The sequence below is a fragment of the Somniosus microcephalus genome, chromosome 11, assembly GCF_052327205.1.
Source record: "Somniosus microcephalus isolate GS21.2 chromosome 11, FLI_Smic_1.0, whole genome shotgun sequence".
Classification (NCBI taxonomy): Eukaryota; Metazoa; Chordata; class Chondrichthyes; order Squaliformes; family Somniosidae; genus Somniosus; species Somniosus microcephalus.
In genome coordinates, this window is record NC_140997.1 from 206,611,552 (window position 1) to 206,629,955 (window position 18,404).

An 18,404-nucleotide genomic window follows, 5' to 3' on the forward strand; every position below is an offset into this window, starting at 1 on the left:
GCCACACAAGTGCCAGGCAATAACTATCTCCAACAAGCGAGAGTCTAACCACCGCCCCAAATCCCCCACCATCAACAACCTGGGGGTCACCATTGGCCAGAAATTTAACTGAACCAGCCACATAAATACTGTGGCTACAAGAGCAGGTCAGAGGCTGGGTATTCTGCGGTGAGTGTCTCACCTCCTGACTTCCCAAAGCCTTTCCACCATCTACAAGGCACAAGTCAGGAGTGTGATGGAATACTCTCCACTTGCCTGGATGAGTGCAGCTCCAATAACACTCAAGAAGCTCGACACCATCCATGACAAAGCAGCCCGCTTGATTGGCACCCCATCCACCACCTTAAACATTCACTCCCTCCACCACTGGCGCACCGTGGCTGCAGTGTGTACCTTCTACAAGATGCACTGCAGCAACTCACAAAGGCTTCTTCGGCAGCACCTCCCAAACCCGCGACCTCTACCACCTAGAAGGAGAAGGGCAGTAGGTGCATGGGAACAGCACCAACTGCAATTTCCCCTCCAAATTACACACCATCCTGACTTGGAAATATATTGCCGTTCCTTCATATCACTGCGTCAAAGTCCTGGAACACCCTCACCACACAGACTGCAGCGGTTCAAGAAGGCGGCTCACCATCATCTTCTCAAGGGCAATTCGGGATGGGTAATAAATGCTGGCATTGCCAACGATGCCCACATCCTAGGAGCGAATAAAAAAATAGAATCTAAGCTGGTTTATTGCATTTTATGAAAGGTTTTGTTACCTTTTGTGTAGTTCAAATTTCTAAATAAAACATTGTAATATCAAATGGCTTGGTTTCTACTTCAAAGTACAATGTGCCCAAAATTGAACACTGTCCACATATGAAAAACCTTCTAGACGTGTTAGACCTGCTTTTGCCCAAGAGAAAAAAGGATTGTTTTTACAAGAGAGAAAATTGTGTGCTGCAATGTAATAACTTCCTTCCAGACAAGAGCCAGTGCAAGGATTTATTCTAACAGTCTAGAAACGTGTGGCAAATGTAATGATTCATAGAATTACATAGAATATACAGCACAGAAACAGGCCATTCAGCCCAACTAGTCTGTATTAATGTTTATACTTCACAAAGGTCTCCTCCATTCCATCTACCTCATCTCAGCCTTTCAACATATCATTCTATTCCCTTTTCTCTCATGTACTCGTCTAGTTTCCTTTGGAAATTTAGACCATTGTCCTTTTCCAAAATGAAGGAATCTTAAAAAACATCATATTTATTTATTTATTTAAGCATTTCATACATATGAGAAACTGTTATGGTAATATTTTCTGTTAATTTGACTGAAAAAATTACCATGTGTTCTAGTACACAGAGGCTTTTGGAGTTGAAACTGATACTTTTGACAATATTATGGGAGGACCAGAGCTCTCTTGACAGCTCTTCGTTGGCCATAAAGATTTTGATTCTCAGATTTTCCCTCCCTGAAGACGCAGACTTCGGGAGGTAGATTTTAACTATTGGATAACCGACCAGCGGAGCGAGCCAGATGTCTGTCCGATAGTACCGACTTCAGGCCTGGTTTCATTAGCATCAGGCTGTGGGCTATGGGCAGGAAGCTGTGTGCCCCAGGGCTGCCCACTGGCTCTGGGCCACTGCCACATTGGGCAGCCCGTCAACCTCCAGGCCAGAAGAAGGTCGTTTGGTTGGGATCCGATCTCGGGAGGGGGGTGAGGGCCTATGCTGGTTTTGTGGATCCCGAAGCAATACTTCTGCTCCTCCAAGCCCCAAGTGTTCAAACACACCTGGTGAGTCCTCTTCAGCTGGATCACCAACTGATACTGCGTGGGCACGTGCTCCACCCAGTACTGCCCTAAAAGGTCAATCAGGGTCCTATGTATGTCGTAGCACCTTGATTTGCATTTTAAGTGGGCCTACCACCTGACTCAGGTAGGCGCACCGGCTGCCCAGCAATAAGTCCAGGGGGAAGATTGTGGTGATGATAGCGATGGCGGAAATGGGCCAGTAATTAATTCCCCACCAATTTTGGGGTGTGAACAACCTGTTTATGGTTGCAGGCCTTAAAATTTACCCCTGAATCTCTTAGAAAGGGAAGATTGTCTATCACAGTGGGAATGGGCCAGTAATTCATTCCCTACCATTTCTGGGGCACTAACAACCCTTTTTTGCTGGGCGGGAGGCCTCAAATCCACCCCTGAATCTCTTAGGCAGGGAATATTGCCTATCACAAATGGGAATAGCACCTCACACTGTCTAATAGCCCCATTATTGAATAAGGATTACAGCATGTGATAATAACAGGCATGGTGTTGCCCAGGAAATTCATCACCTAGGTGATGTATAATGGCAAGTGAGAAAGCTTTACTACCAAGAATAAGGTGAGGCTCTCCTTTTTGTTTGGAATCCCTAAATCCTTTCATCGTAGTTGGGATTGTTAGAATCAGATCAAGATCCAATGGAATGCATGTACTATCCATAAGTGCATTCCACACTTCTATAAGAGGTAGCTCAATAGGGAAGCTATTGTTATAAATGTTGTAAATGTTATATATATTGTAAATGTTATTAAGATTTATGAAACTGGATTTGAAACACTATTCCTTCACAATAGAAAAGTAGTTGAAAATGACTGATTGTATAAAGCCATTCACAAGGGAATGAATATAGAACAAAGATTACATTGAAATAGCTATTTTCTAATAGATGACAATGTATTTGAATATTGACATGAGCATTACATTTAAATCAAAACTACTTTATGCATTTAACTTCACCATACCATATATGCAAGGTCCTGATTTTGACACTTGAGATTGTATGTAACACACTACAAAGCTGATGTTTATACAAGTTCGTATTCACAATAAGTCAAAATGTCACCTTTTCAAATCAAACTCATAGTAACTGCGCTAATGGTGCAAATCTATTTGTGGTGAGGAGGGTAAGGATTGGAATATAAAAGATAAATAAAAATGAGTGAGAGAGAGTAAACCCCTGTCATTCAATTGGTAATCCACACAATAAAACCAGATAGGCTACCTCATCCTTTTGTATAGGCTTTTCTTCAGATTTGGACAGAGAACCAAACCATCCTGCTCGATCTTTTTGCTAGTATATATAGTGCAGTGCGAAATACAGAGGCATGATGACAAAGTGTTAGTATGAGATATCGTAAATTGAGCTATCATTATCATATCTGGTATTTCATTCACCAAAGTATTCAGAAGGACCAATTAAAATTTGATTTAAATATCTTTTGGGAAGAATTTGGGTTAGGATGACAGTGCTGTTTCATGTTTTAGAACCAAGGGCTCACAAGTCAGGGATGGCATAGGTTAATGATAAGCTAATACATCCTAAAACTAAACTTAATAGATAACACCTTGAAAAAGAAAAAAGACTTGCATTTATATAGCGTCTATCATGGTCTCAGGACATCCCAAAGTGCTTTACAGCTAATGAAGTCCCATTTGAAGCAGTCACTGTTGTAATGTAGGAAACGCGGCAGCCAATTTGTACCCAGCAAGCTCCCATGAGCAGAAATGTGATAATGACCAGATAATCTGTTTTAGTGCTGTTGTTTGAAGGATAAATATTGGCCAGGAAACTGAGGAGAACTCCCCTGCTCTTTTCAAAATCGTGGCATGGGATATTTTAGGTCCACCTGAGAAGGCAGATCTGACATTCCCACATATGCCCACTGTGTACTTTCTAAATAAGACTGGTGATTAATGATGAGGTATAGCCAATTTTTATCTATGGATGCATGTTCACCAGTAAGCGAGTTGTGTCCACCAAAGCAGATTCCACTTCGGGCCCGTATAACTAACAGAGGGGCGATTGAATTCTATTTTCCAGACGAATCCCTGAAATGAAAAGACAATGTTGTGACTCACTGTGATACCCAATGGGGACTTTTAACTCTCGGGCAGGAAGCCGGTAAAATGCCTGCCCGGGAGTCTCCACGGGAAGCCCGGCTGATGTTAACTCACCTGGCCTCATTTACATCCCACCGGCCAGCTACTCACCAGAAATGGGTGAAAAGAGGCAGCAGGCAAAGATCGAAAGGTCCATAGTCACTCAGGTAAGTCGTGTGGGGGGAGGTTCAGTAGGGTCTCGCAGGTGGGAAAAGGGAAGCAGAGGCTCGAACTTTCCTTCTATGGCCTGGAGGAGCATCCCTGCTCCTCCTGGCCCCACGAAGATCATTTTAAACTTACCTTTTAGGGCTTTTGTTTCTTCCCCGACAGGTTTTACAGAGCAGGCCAGCCACAACGGGCGCCCTGCTCTGTATGCCATTAAAATGCCTATGTAAGTCATAGAATCCCGATTAGCATATATTAATGAGGCTCCCGCCTGAGTCAGGTGGTTGCCTCAGCCACTAGAAAAAGCAGCCGGGTTAAACCTGCTGCATGCTGGGAATGGTGCAGCAAATAGAGCCGCTTGATTTTAACTCCTGTTACGCCTGTTTTCTACCAGTTGGAAGGAGCTAAATTCTCCCTCAAGTCCCCAACTGTGTACTGTGCATACCCAAGGTCCTGGAGTGGCGTTTGGACCCATGACCTTTTGACTTGGGAGCAAGAGCACCAGCAGTGAGCCAACACCTGATGAGGAGTTATTAAAATAATTTGTTTAATAAATGCTAACTCGAAACAAAGTATTTATTTACTCTTCTAGTATTAAACTATACTTTTAATGACACTGAATAGTACATGCATGGACGAGAGACTAATTGTACAGCGGATGCTCACCAGCTCAGATGTTAGACCAGAATCTTCACTCAAACAGCTAGCTCTGCTTTCATGGTATGGAATGCAAACAATTTATACAGCTTGCAACATTTATATAGTGTACAGACAGGAATTAGCGCTGGGATATACACACACCATCCTGGACATGATGTGTGTCAATTGTTATGCTTTACCCAGTGTATACTCTAGTTGCAAAAACTTTCTGCTTCTAAAGTCTTTTCAGTTTTCCACCATGTAAACCTTGAACAACATGCATTGTCCAAGATCAACAGTGTATTGAATTATTTTAATACCTTTAATCCTTAAATCTGGTGACAAGATTTTTAGCATCACCTGTGCCAGTTGTTTCAGTGGGCTTTCCAATCGTCTCAATGTCAGTTTAGGAAACTTCTCAGATTACACTTCAGTGACAGGACTGGGTCAAAGTTCAATATCCTGTCTCCTGATTGGTTGGCAATTCAGCTTTTGGAGCCAATTTTCAGCCAAAGATCTGAGTTTTACTTCTACAGTCCTAGCTCTGGAATGGATAGCATTTTTTTCAAAAAAAAAACACAATAAGGTAAAGTAAAGTTTAATCTATGTAATAAGGGTAAGAAATAATATAAAATGGAAGCAGAAATTAGTAGATATCAGAGGGAGAATAGGAAAAAAGAACTGAGTGCGAAAAAGGAAGACTGGCAGAATGCAAGTAATCTCTAAAACTTATTTAGATCTTTTAAAAGTAGATTAATATCACATAATAAAGATATTCCTGAAATTACGCCATTATTAATGCAATATTTTATGAATTTTAGCCTTAGATTGAGTGAACTGAAATGTCAAAAATGACCAGCCCTAAGGAACTCCAGAATTCCCTGGAGCTTCTAGGAGTCTAAGAAGTCAATGCTTTTTCTGCAGGCAAAATGATAGTGAAGGTAGTGGAGAGTAATGATTTTTACGATGCAGGTTTAGTGGAGAGTGATAATTTTTATGAAAGCCCTTTAACTGTGTAATGCCAGAAATTGTTGCATTATTCATCTTCTTTATGTTTCTTTTCAAATAATAGATGTCCATATTTGTCTTCTTTCACTGGGTTGACAATGTCCTCTGGAATATGAAATACCCATGGAGCTACCTCGAACTCTTGTTTGGTGAGAAGGTCATTACCTAGGAGGAAAAAAATCAGTTACTCTGAGTTCTTTGTTGCTGTCAGGAATTACAACATTCTCGCTTTAATATAGCAGGGAAATTCTGCACACAGCGCTCATGTCAATATGAAAAATGACTCAGGAAATACAATATTATATGGTTGTAAGACAAAATAGAGATGATCAGCTATTCTGTGATAAGGGCCTTTGAGCTGCTGAAACCATGGAAAACAAACAACTGATAATGGATAAATGAAGTTGTACGGTTGTGCATATATATATTAGGGTTTCACTACTTTACATTAGGGAAACAGGGTAAAATATGTTGGTAGATCAGTTAAGTCATCCAGAAGAAGGCAAATTGCAGAATCTTTGGAAGAACAGGCCTGTTGTGTGAATAGACTTTTCATACTTTCTTATGTTTAGTTCAAAACTTGATCAGCACATACAGGAGTTTACTGAATAACAAAATATGACAAATTACTTTGTAAACTGGAGGGTGCAAATAATAAGAGAAAATTGTATCCTTTTCTGAATATAGCAGCTCAGCAATCTGATATCATCATTATCTTAGCAACAGGTCTCACTATAGATTGTTATTACCTTAAAGTTTTACATGATCTCTCATCATACAAGTATCTGGTTGCTGACGACTCGTATTGTGCAAAATCTTTCCACTTACAGTACTTGCTGCGTTCAACGTTTTCCTCAGATTACTGATAGTAAATGTGTTTATTCAATATTGTCAGGAAGATTTGATAAAGTGAGTCATTCCACATGAAATAAAAAGTGATCCTGTATCAATATTTTTTGGATCAAAGCTGCCTACATTCAAAGTCCATGTTAATTGTTCAGGCAAAATTTATACTGAGGAAGAGGCAGGATGGGTACATTTTCTGATGATTTTTTTGTTCATTGTGTTATAAATTTGATTTTTTAGCAGTATATAGTAGGGTGGGTGAATGTCCACACTGCCAAAGGACTTTTGTTACTAGGAATTTATTGAGAAATAGTGAAGTTCACATTTGGCTCCTGAAATTCTGCAGCGGTTCTCGTAGTCTCCCACCGTGACTCTGGCAGGAAACGGGCTGAACCCCTTGGGAAACTGTGTAGATGGCCGAAATCAGCTGCTTAAGCCATTTCCCTGGAGTTACCATGGGAAGCAGGGAGAGCGCCCTTAGGGCGTCAGTGCCTCTGTGTTTTGTGTTTTTGATTGGTTCAAATCTCACATGTACCTAAAAGCAACCAAACAGGATGTTTTAGGCCCTCTGGCTACATCAGACACTTTCCCATAGCTTATGGATACCCATCTGATGGACAAAATAATGTATTTAATACAGATTGTGTCACAAACAATGGTTGTAAATAGTCTCATCAAGTTTACAAGTAATCATAGCACCAGAGCCACAGGCCATTCTGTTTCACAGGCATTAGATTTTTTAATAGATTTTAAATGGTACATTCTGTGTTATTGATCATTTGCACTGCTCCCACTCCTAGCTTTGTAGGATTTAGATTAATATTGTCCTTAGTTCAAGAATGTATAAATGAAACAGTCATTTAAATGCCATGTCACTCGCTAGCTATCTAGGTTTTCTATTCCTTTTGTAATGAAATATTTCCCAGTCTGGGTGATGTTACCATCAATATCGGCAGTGTGGAATGGTTGGACTGCATCATCTTCATTAGTTTCTGTGATATTTGATAGTTCATTGAGGCTGATTGTTCCATCTTTGTTCACATCGTACGCTGAAAATTCACTTGGTAGCTCTGTGGGATACACACAAAATATGAGCTTGTAAAACAACTGTGCTTTCCAATAGAAATTGGGTTACTTTGCGCCCCCAGGGGTGCTAACGGGGCGCAATTGCCCTAGCACCCCGCTGTGGCACCATTAATGCCTCCTGCGAAATTCAGCGGGAGTTTAGCAGCGGCGGTAGCCGGTAGCGCCCGCACCGCTGCGCTGGCGATGATGACGTCATCGCCGTGCGCAGCGCCCCGTTTGCGCCCCGGCCGCAAACTTCCCTTGCACCACCTGACCTATCACCGGGCGATATATGCGACAGGATCAGGGGGCAGTTTTACAGTGGCAATAGCGGGCGGCAGCGCAATTTAAAGGGCAGGTGTCGGGCGGCCATTTTTATTTTGGCCGACTGCCAGCACCTGCCCCCTCTCGCTTTTGTATGTGTGGTGCCAGCCGCGATCGCTCAGCCTAGCTCTCCTCTTGCGTGCCGGACTGTTTCCGCTGCACCCCGCTCCCTGGTGGTCCGGCAAGGCCCTGGTGCGTGCAGCGCTAGGCCCCTCCCCTTTAATCAGGGGAGGTGGCCTGCAATGACACGGCTCCACGTGCTGACGCATGTGGCGCTGATGCACATAGCGCCGCGACACTGAGTAGTAGCGCCCCAAGAAGGAGGTGGAGCACTTCCCGTAGCACTCCATCTCCTTCTTGGGGCGCTACTAATGAATTTATGGGGTAGGGGTGCTAACTTTTTTGATTAGTGCCCCAAACTGGGCGGCACCCAATTTTTCTCCCATACTGTTGGTGTGGACAATTACATTTTAAGTTTGACTGTTTAAAAAATCGATTCATTTTTTTTTTTTTAAAAGAAGCATCATGTCGTGAGAAACACCACAGGAATTAAAGTTAGAGAAAGTTAAACCAAGGCCCATCTGCCCTCTGGGGTGGATGTAAAAGATCCTGTGGCACTATTTGATGAACAGGGGAGCTCTCCTCGCTAATAGTTATCCCTCGGACAACACCACCAAGATCAGATTATCTGGTCATTTTTCTAATTGTCATTTGTGGGGCCATGACTCCTGTTTTCCCCTCTACTGTAACAGTGACTACACTTCAGAAGCACTTCATTGGCTGTGAAGCACTTTGGGACATCCGGAGGAGGTGACCGCACCCTAGGAATGCAAGTTGTTTCTAAATTATGCAGGTAAATGTGCAAAGTAAATATTCACAAAATATTTATATGGATGCAAATACTTTATCCGTCCAAAAGTATTTTTTCTGTCACTACTTCCCCCTTTGTGATCTGTGTCGCCTCAGCTTCGTTTGCACACTTTCTAAAAATCAATCTTAAAGGTGAAATTCTTGCAGGTACCCGGAAATGAATATACCAGCGCTACGCTACCATCTAGGAGATGTAAATTAACTTCCTCCATCCAAACAAAACACCTTCCCCTACATCATCTGACTCCCTCTGAATTCAGATTAGCACAAACTGGTGATTTCTGCCACTGTGAATTTTCACTACCTGTAGTTCTTTCGTATTTCCTTAAGAACATAAGAGCATAAGAACATAAGAATTAGGAGCAGGAGTAGGCCATGCGGCCCCTCGAGCCTGCTGCTCCATTCAGTAAGATCATAGCTCCACTTTCTCACCTGATCTCCACATCCCTCGATTCCCCTAAAGTCCAAAAATCTATCTCAGCCTTGAATATACTCAATGGGGGGAATTTTTCGGAGGGGGGATCAGCGGGCACGTTTGGTGGTGTTGGGTGGGGAAACTTTTTTTTGGACGGAGGGTCGGGTCTGCACTGTCAACCTGCCATCACGCGCCTTTCCCAGATGCCGGGTCTGTCAGCGCTGAACAGACCCGACATGCAGCGGCGGGGGAGGCAATTCAGGTCATTATAACCTTGTTAACAGCCCATTAAGAAGTATTTTGAGCTCACCTTTACATTTTACGAGGTCACCCACGGGATCCACGCTGCTCGGGGATCATGATCGGGAGTCGTATGACCATGGAGTCATTTCATTACTTGCCAGCTGCAAATGTGCTATAAAAGCTGCCATCTCACATCTGTTCAATTTTCAAGCTCAGAAGCAGTTGCTTACTGCATTTGGAAGACAGATTGAGCTTTATGCAGGTTGCAAATGGTTGGAGTAAACTCTCAATCCAGTGTCACCTCATTGGAACAACCTCTCTCACCATTGACAGATCGCTTCTGTCATCTCAACTTCACCTGCCATCTATTACATCAGCATCGGTGCCCTTGACGCTATTACACCTTGGTCCTCAGAATCTGACCACGATCAGCCCCAACACCAGCAGCACCAGGCACACCAGCAGCACCAACAACAACACCAACCTTCTCCACAATCACCTGATGCTGCACAGGACAGAGGGCATCAGCACCCGACCACATTGCTGCCCGGGAGGCCAGGGATGGCCTCATTATGGCCAGATTTACTTCACTTGACGCTGTACACCCTGGCTGCCATATGATGCACCAGGTTGGCACTACCCCACACCAACACCATAAAGCATCCCTACAATGCCCAAGCCATTCCTTTCACACTTATCACCATCGTGGGGGGTACCGTTATGTCTCACCATTCACTGCAACTCACTAAGCCACTTCCAAATGTTCACACAAAAGCTGTCCAAGAATGCAAAGTGCTGAAAATAAAGATTTCAATGTTTGTCACCACATTAACAGAAACGTCACATGAACATTGGCTAACACACAAGTGGCTACCTTTGTGTGTTGTTAGTTGGTATGATTGGACTAGGATGAGGATGAGTGTGAGGGGTGGCTGTAAGATGGGGAAGTGATAATGTAGATAGAGAGGGATGGGTGGAGGTGCAAGGTAAGTTGGTGTGAGTAAGGATGTGCAGCAGTAGGGTAGTGATGGAGATGTGATGAGAGGCACAGCAGGATGAGGTTGAGTGTGGCTTTGCAGTAACGTTTCGAGCTCTACTGAGATCATTGAAGGGTTTGCGCCTCTGCAGCCTGGTCCTCCTTATGACATCCCTGCTTGTGTCCTCCTGTGCAATGTGCAACCAGACTGTGTTGGTCTCCTGGGGAGGTCTCTGCCGCCTAATTGGAAGGCAAGAGAACCTCCCTGCGTGCTGTGACTCCGTCCATAACCATATGGAGGGAGCCATGGGAGAGCCTGGGTGCAGCCCTGCACCTCTGTGCAGTGATTGTCAGTGTTTGCAGCACTTCAATGTTGTAGAACACTGACAGCACAGCTGCCAAAATAAATTTGCGCATGGTCCCTTTAAGGAAACTGGCTGATGACACGCCATCAAATGATATCATCAGACCTGCTTCTTTCAGTTGGCCAGCAAACGCGCTGGGTGAGCTTAACAAGCCCAATCAGGGGAAAATCATTTTGGACAGCGGGCTGGAGCCAGCAGCGGGGTCAGGATCCGCCACCAATGTCGCCCACCACGGACCCGCCGAGGTTGGTAAAATCCAGCCCAATGACTCAGCATCCAAAGCCCTTTGGGGTAGAGAATTCCAAAGATTCACAACCCTCTGAGTGAAGAAATTCCTCCTCATCTCAGTCTGAAATGGGCGACTCCTTATCCTGAGACTATGCCCCCTAGTTCTAGACACTCCAGCCAGGGGAAACAACCTCTCAGCATCTACCCTGTCAATCCCCTTCAGAATCTTGTATGTTTCAATGAGATCACCTCTCATTCTTCTAAACTCCAGAGAGTATAGGCCAAATCTGCTCAATCTCTCCTCATACGACAGGCCTCTCATCCCAGGGATCAATCTAGTGAACCTTTGTTGCACCGCCTCTAAGGCAAGTATATCCTTCCTCAAATAAGGAGACCAAAACTGTGCACAGTACTCCAGGTGTGGTCTCACCAAAGCCTTGTACAATTGTAGTAAGACTTCCTTACTCTTGTACTCTAAACCCCTTGCAATAAAGGCCAACATGCCATTTGCCTTCCTAATCACTTGCTGTACCTGATGCTAACTTTCTGTGTTTCCTTTATGAGGACACCTAAATCTCTCTGAACACCAATATTTAATAGTTTCTCACAATTTAAAAAATATTCTGTTTTTCTATTCTTCCTACCAAAGTGAATAACCTCACATTTCCCCACATTATACTCTATCTGCCACCTTATTGCTCACTCACTTTCTTTTTTTATTTGTTCCTGGGATGTGGGCATCGCTGGCAAGGCCAGCATTTATTGCCCATCCTTAATTGCCCTTGAGAAGGTGGTGGTGAGCCGCCTTCTTGAACTGCTGCAGTCTGTGTGGTGAAGGTACTCTCACAGTGCTGTTAAGGAGGGAGTTCCAGGATTTTTACCCAGCGACGATGAAGGAACAGTGATATATTTCCAAGTCAGGATGGTGTGTGACTTGGAGGGGAACTTGGAGGTGATGGTGTTCCCATGCGCCTGCTGCCCTTGTCCTTCTAGGCGGTAGAGGTCACGGGTTGGGGAGGTGCTGTCCAAGATGCCTTGGTGAGTTGCTGCAGTGCATCTTGAAGATGGTACACACTGCAGCCACGGTATGCCAGTGGTGAAGGGAGTGAATGTTTAAGGTGGTGGATGGGGTGCCAATCAAGCGGGCTGCTTAATCTGTCTCTTTATGTCCTCCTCACAGCTTACTTTCCCACCTATCGTCAGCAAACTTGGATACATTGCACTTGGTCCCTCCATCTAAGTCATTGATATAGATTGTAAATAGCTGAGGCCCAAGCATTGATCCTTGCGGCACCCCACTAGTTACAGTCTGCCAACCAGAAAATGACCCATTTATCCCTGCTCCGTTTTCTGTCCATTAACCAGTCCTTTATCCATGCTAATATATTACCCCAATCCCATGATGCCATGATTAGCATCAAGTCCAAGAGACCCACTACCATACAATAGCAAAATACTGCTGATGCTGGGAATCTGAAACAACAACAGAAAACGCTGGAAACACTCAGCAGGCCAGGCAGCATCCGTGGAGAGAGAAACAGAGTTAACGTTTCGGGTCTGGGACCCTTCAATACTACACCTGGCCCAGGGTGATCCTGTATTTAGTTGGAGCTAGTGGGAATTCCAGGAGCACTACCTTAAAGCACATTGCTGATTCCACTTGAGGGAATGTTGATCTACCCAACAACAAAGATCGCTGTTCACAAGAATGACCCCTGTTTATAACCATTGTTTAATATAGGTCTTGCTCACCGTTGCCTTTATTCCTTCTTACTCATTTATTTCATTCGATCCTATTTATTTTTCTACTATTTTCGCATTGCCCTCCCTATTGTCTTTATTTATATCCTCACTTTTGCAGTCGCTGTTTTGATTCCTGATCATTTCCAGTTCTTTGCTGCGTTTAAGCCCATCTCCACTTTCTGTCCTTTGGTATCTGTGCGCTTCCTTGAGAGTTCTTGATCTGTTTTTCCTTGTTTCTAGTTTTTAATTATTTCGCGTCCTCTGTTCCTTCGGTGTTGTCAGTTCTATGTCGGTTTAATTACGGTTCTTGTCTTCTTTCTATTGCCGATCTCTTTCAGGCACAGACTGTTAGCAATTCGTTTCATTGCAGCTGCCCGAGCAGGATACAACTGGCCAGCTGTGCAGATCAATGCAAGAGCTGCACTTGTATAGTTACAATAAACTAATGGTCTCAGCACCAAGCTGGAGCGAGGGGAGTCGAGACTGGGGCAGGGAAAAAGAACCAAAGTCCTTGTGTTCCAGCAAAGATCCAGACATCAGGGACCCAAAATAAATTTCACACTAGGAACAACTAAAATCGAACAAACCACTAACTACACATACTTGGGCTTAAAAATCAGTTCTACGGGAAATTTCAAACTGGCTGTGAATGAACTGAAAGAGAAAGCAAGAAGGGCTTTCTATGCCATTAAAAAAATCAATCCAAATAGAAATCCCAATTAGCATTTGGCTCAAAATTTTCAAATCAGTAATTGAACCAATTGCACTCTATGGCAGTGAAGTGTGGGGACCGCTAACACAACAAGAATTTGCAAAATGGGACAAATACCCAATTGAGATCCTACATGCAGAATTCTGTAAAAGTATCCTCCGGACTCAAAGGAAAACCGTAAACAATGCATGCAGGGCAGAACTAGGCCAATACCCATTAATAATCACTATCCAAAAAAGAGCCACCAAATTTTGGAAACACCTAGAAATGAGCAACCCCCAATGCTATCATTACGAAGCCCTGAAATGCCAAGAGAGGACCATAAAGAAGAATACCCTCAGTCAACTAGTCCTGGGACTCAGTGAAGTAACTACTAACACTACTAACAATAACCAGCCCCAGGACAGTGACAGCGTAACACAAAGAATTCGACCCAACACAATCGTCGCTAAGCAAAAGGAAAAATATCTGTCATTTTGGGCAGAAACAACAAAAACCCAAAGCAAACTCAATTGCTACTTGGCCCTAAACAGACAATACAACATGGCTGATTACCTGACCATGGTAAAGGATAGCAAACTGAGAAAAACCTTGACAATGTACAGACTTAGTGAACATAGCCTGGCGATTGAAAAAGGTAGACACAGGCAGACCCGGCTACCAAGAGAGGACAGGATATGCTCTCACTGCAGTCAGGGAGTGGTGGAGACAGAGATGCACTTCCTCACAGCTTGTAGAAAATATCAGGGCATAAGGGAGAATTTCTACCCAAAATTCACAAAAATATGCCTGGAATTCAGAAACTTGAAGGATGACCAAAAACTCCCATACCTACTAGGGGAAGAGAGAAATTGTGTAACACTAGCGGCACACTATGTTACAGCTTGCCATAAACAGAGGGACAACCACTAAATATAAGAGTATATATAAATTATATGAAAGTATATTTATACACTCAGGGATATATCTGTTTATACACTGTATGGATAGATCTGTATTTTTGTGTACAAACATGAATGTTTTCGATGCTTTGGCAACATAAGATGTAACTTGTCATGCCAATAAAGCGATTTGAATTGAATTGAATTGAATTGAATCCCCAATACACCGGGGTCATAGGTGTCCGGGCGCACCTCCAAAACCTTCCAAATCCACTTATACAAGATCATGGGCTGGTTCTGTGTGAAACTTACATTAAAATCCGCAGTTCTAATCATTGGCCATTGTGAATTAACCTCGCATTGTTTGTCTTCATTGCAAGGTGAAAGGTGCACAACATTTAAAGCCAGTTGCTTTCTGCGAAAACATCTAGCACTGGCGTGCGACTTGATCCCTTAAAAAAACACACTTAAAAAAAATCATCTTTTGGTCCAAATTATCTCGGCCCCGTCCAGGTTTTGAACGTTGATGTTTTTGTTAGGAATGCAGAATGTAACCAGTGTGAATGGCCCCACAAAGCGGAGACACAGGTTTCCGTGCAGCGCAGGGCTGGTTACTAAAGGTGCTGTGTCATCAAGAATACGTTCAGAGATCAATCAGCCACTCGGCAACACTGACTGTGAGCCGGACAGGTTTTTTTTTGTAGAGTATAAAGCCTACATTCTGTATTGATCATTTGCACTGCTGTCCTTGGTGACCTCTCCGTGCTTGCCTCGGATGTGACTATAACAGCTAACATGCCCATGCTCCCCACTGGGATGGGACTGCCCCCCAGGCATGGCTCAACGCTGCTGGGAATTCGGGTCAGCGGTGACCAGACATGTCCTACTGAATGTGAACTTTATTTATTTATTGCTGAAATTGATTACTAAAGGGCCTGGAGAGTAATAAAACCAAAATCGTAGCATATATTGCAGAGAAGTTGTAATTAAAGTGGGTTGGATTTGTAATTCAAGTATCGAGGGAGCTATAGATGTCATTTGACCTCGCTTGTTGAGCGCGATTATTCCATTAACTGGTAGGTCAGTAATATGTTACACAGCTGGAATCAAGGGAAATAACACATTCACAGCTAATGTAAAGTTCATTTACAGCTAATTCATGTTTTATAAGTTCTTTACCCTTAACTTTATAGGGCACACTACAGTGTCTGATTTAGATCTAATCTTCTAAAGTTAAACCGAAAACAAACAAAGCGTTCAGATTTAAACTCCCACATGACATCTCTGGGTTTCTATTCCAGTGATGTGGAAATGTATGTGCAGCTTACCGACAATTTGAAAGCCGCCAGTTTCTTCTTTCGCTGGGTAGAGTTCACCTGGAAGAAGATTGTCGGGTTGCCCCTGGTCTTGAGTCGGGAGAGGGTTACAGCGGGCAAGGGCCGGCAAGGAGACGAAAACCAGCCAGAACGGATGGCCCTTCATGGCGGAATCTGTAATAAAAGCAATAAAAAGTGGAGCCCCAGACCTAACTTTTCTCTTTGCGCTGACTGGGCCACCCTGGCAGATGACGATGACAGGTGTGCTGAAGGTAATGATCCATGCAATGCGCCCTCTATTTACAGAATGCCACAGGTCAGTTGTGGAATGCAAAGGGTAAATGACTCCATTTCTTCTCAGACACCTGCAGACACTGGATGCGAGAGCTACAAGTCAAGGCTCTTCGGGTTTCAACTACCTTTAACATGTTTCCAGACACAATGCTTGCGAGCTGATCTCCGGTGTGTATTTGCTCTACAGATCACACGAAGGAGGGGACTGGGTACCAGCAGGTCATAGAATGATACGGCACAGGAGGAGGCCATTCAGCCCACTGTGCCTGGGCCGGCTCTTTGGTAGAGCTCTCCAATTAATCCCGCTCCCCTGCTCTTTCCCCAGAGCCCGGCAATTTTTCCCTTTTGAAAGTTACTATTGAATCTGCTCACAACACCCTTTCAGGTAGTGCATTCCAGATCATAACAACTCACTGCCTGGAATAAAAAATCTCATCCCCCTGCCAGTTTTTTTTGCCAATTACTGGACCAGCCACATAAATACTGTGGCAACAAGAGCAGGTCAGAGGCTAGGTATTCTGCAGAGAGTGACTCACCTCCTGACTCCCCAAAGCCTTTCTACCATCTACAAAGCACAAGTAAGGAGTGTGATGGAATAGTCTCCACTTGTCTGGTGAGTGCAGCTCCAACAACATTCAAGAAGCTCAACATCATCCAGGACAAAGCAGCCTGCTTGATTGACACCCCTTCCACCACCTTAAACATTCACTCCCTCCACCACCAGCGTACCGTGACTGCAGTGTGTAGCATCTACAAGATGCACTACAGCAACTCGCCAAGGCTTCTTCAACAGCACCTCCCAAACCCGCGACCTCTTCCACCTAGAAGGACAAGGGCAGCAGGCGCATGGGAACACCACCACCTCCAAGTTCCCCTCCAAGTCACACACCATCCTGACAGAAATATATCGTCAATCCTTCATCGTCGCTGGGTCAAAATCCTGGAACTCTCTCCTTAACACCACTGTGGGAGTACCTTCACCACATGGACTGCAGCGGTTCAAGAAGGCGGCTCACCACCACCTTCTCAAGGGCAATTAGGGATGGGCAATAAATGCTGGCTTAGCCAGCCACACCCACATCCCATAAACGAATTTAAAAGAACCTCTAAAACAACAAATAAGCCCCTTGGAAAACATGCTGGGATTCTTATTGCAAAGGTCCAGGAACCCTCCCGAGACAGGCATTGGAGGAGAACATGGGGAAATGTGGTTTCCATTTTTTAGCAGTTTATAACCACCGCATCCCGCATCCAAATCCCAGAAGCACATCCGATGTCCCGGCCCACTCCACTCATGTCTAGTTACACCTCCATTGAGCGGCACTCAATATTAAAGGTCAATATTTACTCTTTAATTGTGAAGAGAAGGATGCTTTTGGTTAATACGTTGGATTAATTGTACAACTAGAATTGCCATTCCCGTTGCTGACAGTATGACCGGGTTTATCTTTCTGGTTTTGCATTCTTTCCTATGTTGCAGCTTGCCCTCCGACAGCATGGACGGCTGGTGCTGAGCCAAGAACCAGCGGCTCCGGGCCCACGAGTGAGTGGGGACCGGAGGTCCGGTGACCCATGCGGAGCTCAGGGGGTCGAGGATGTGCTGAGTATCGGTCCCTGTGGCCTGGCGCTTAACAGTCAGAAACACTCCTGGTAAATGGCCAAAGCTTCAGGCTGGCACTGACTTTGGGGGGCGGGGGGAATCATTGTAACCATCATCACTGTGCGTGGGGTGATCGCTCTAGTGCGCCGTTAAATTCGTGTTTCAACGAGCCAGTGTATGTAGAAACTGAATTTTCCCTTTCTTACCAGATGTTGTCTCAAACTTTCACGGGGTCCTGTCTTCCTTTTAAAAACTTCTCAGTTCAGATCCTCGCTCCCAAGACCAATCCGACCCAATAAAATGCACGATGGGGAGCCGCCTACACGGACGATTCTAACCGCAGAGGGGTTTTTTGATGAGTCAGTTTGGGAGGGTTGGAAGCAGCGAATTCCAGTGCCGGTCTGTGGCCGCTCTCCCGCTCACTGCCGCTGGGCTCTCAGCGACGCGCAGTCCCCAGCGATTCACCTATGCCCCATGGACAGACTCGTGTGCCTTCACAGAATGAACCACAGCCATAATAATAGCACCAGCGCCTGGCGTTTTATCTCCCCGATATGGCACGCACATCAAATGTGGCCAAGTGAATCCTAGTCAGAAAGTACTGAAATGCTTGTTGAGACCCGTAAGAGGCTTTTTAACAGCAGCTTTTGGCTTTAACTTCTTGAACACAGGATTCACGCACCTCAGGAACCTCCTGTGAAGGGGAGGTGGAAGCTCAGTGACCATTTTGCGAGTCCATTGCATGATGGATGAGAAAAACACATAAATCTCCCACATTACACCTGCTTACACCTA

At 44.4% G+C, this 18,404-nt stretch overlaps 1 protein-coding gene across 2 annotated transcripts; it reads right to left on the reverse strand.

Annotated features, from left to right (window-relative positions):
- Positions 1-979: 979 nt before the first annotated feature.
- On the reverse strand, positions 980-18,152 carry LOC147111156 (uncharacterized). 2 transcript variants are annotated; one of them, XM_086001771.1, is made up of 4 exons: positions 17,816-18,152; positions 15,728-15,889; positions 7,519-7,647; positions 980-5,896 (listed from the first exon to the last, which is right to left on the reverse strand). In XM_086001771.1, exons 2-4 carry the CDS (start codon positions 15,879-15,881, stop codon positions 5,760-5,762), a joined length of 420 nt encoding a protein of 139 aa, XP_085857897.1. In that variant the 5' UTR covers positions 15,882-15,889; positions 17,816-18,152; the 3' UTR covers positions 980-5,759. The 2 variants fall into 2 exon arrangements, with proteins under 2 accessions (XP_085857897.1, XP_085857898.1); XM_086001772.1 differs by lacking the exon at positions 17,816-18,152 and adding an exon at positions 17,358-17,634.
- Positions 18,153-18,404: the final 252 nt, after the last annotated feature.

Excerpts from the sequence above, each read along its gene's own strand:
- LOC147111156 (XM_086001771.1), bottom strand. The coding sequence starts at position 15,881 with ATGAAGGGCCATCCGTTCTGGCTGGTTTTCGTCTCCTTGCCGGCCCTT. Across the intron at positions 7,648-15,727 it reads TGGCGGCTTTCAAATTGTCG|AGCTACCAAGTGAATTTTCA; the intron begins GTAAGCTGCACA and ends TGTATCCCACAG. Across the intron at positions 5,897-7,518 it reads CCACACTGCCGATATTGATG|GTAATGACCTTCTCACCAAA; the intron begins GTAACATCACCC and ends TTTTCCTCCTAG.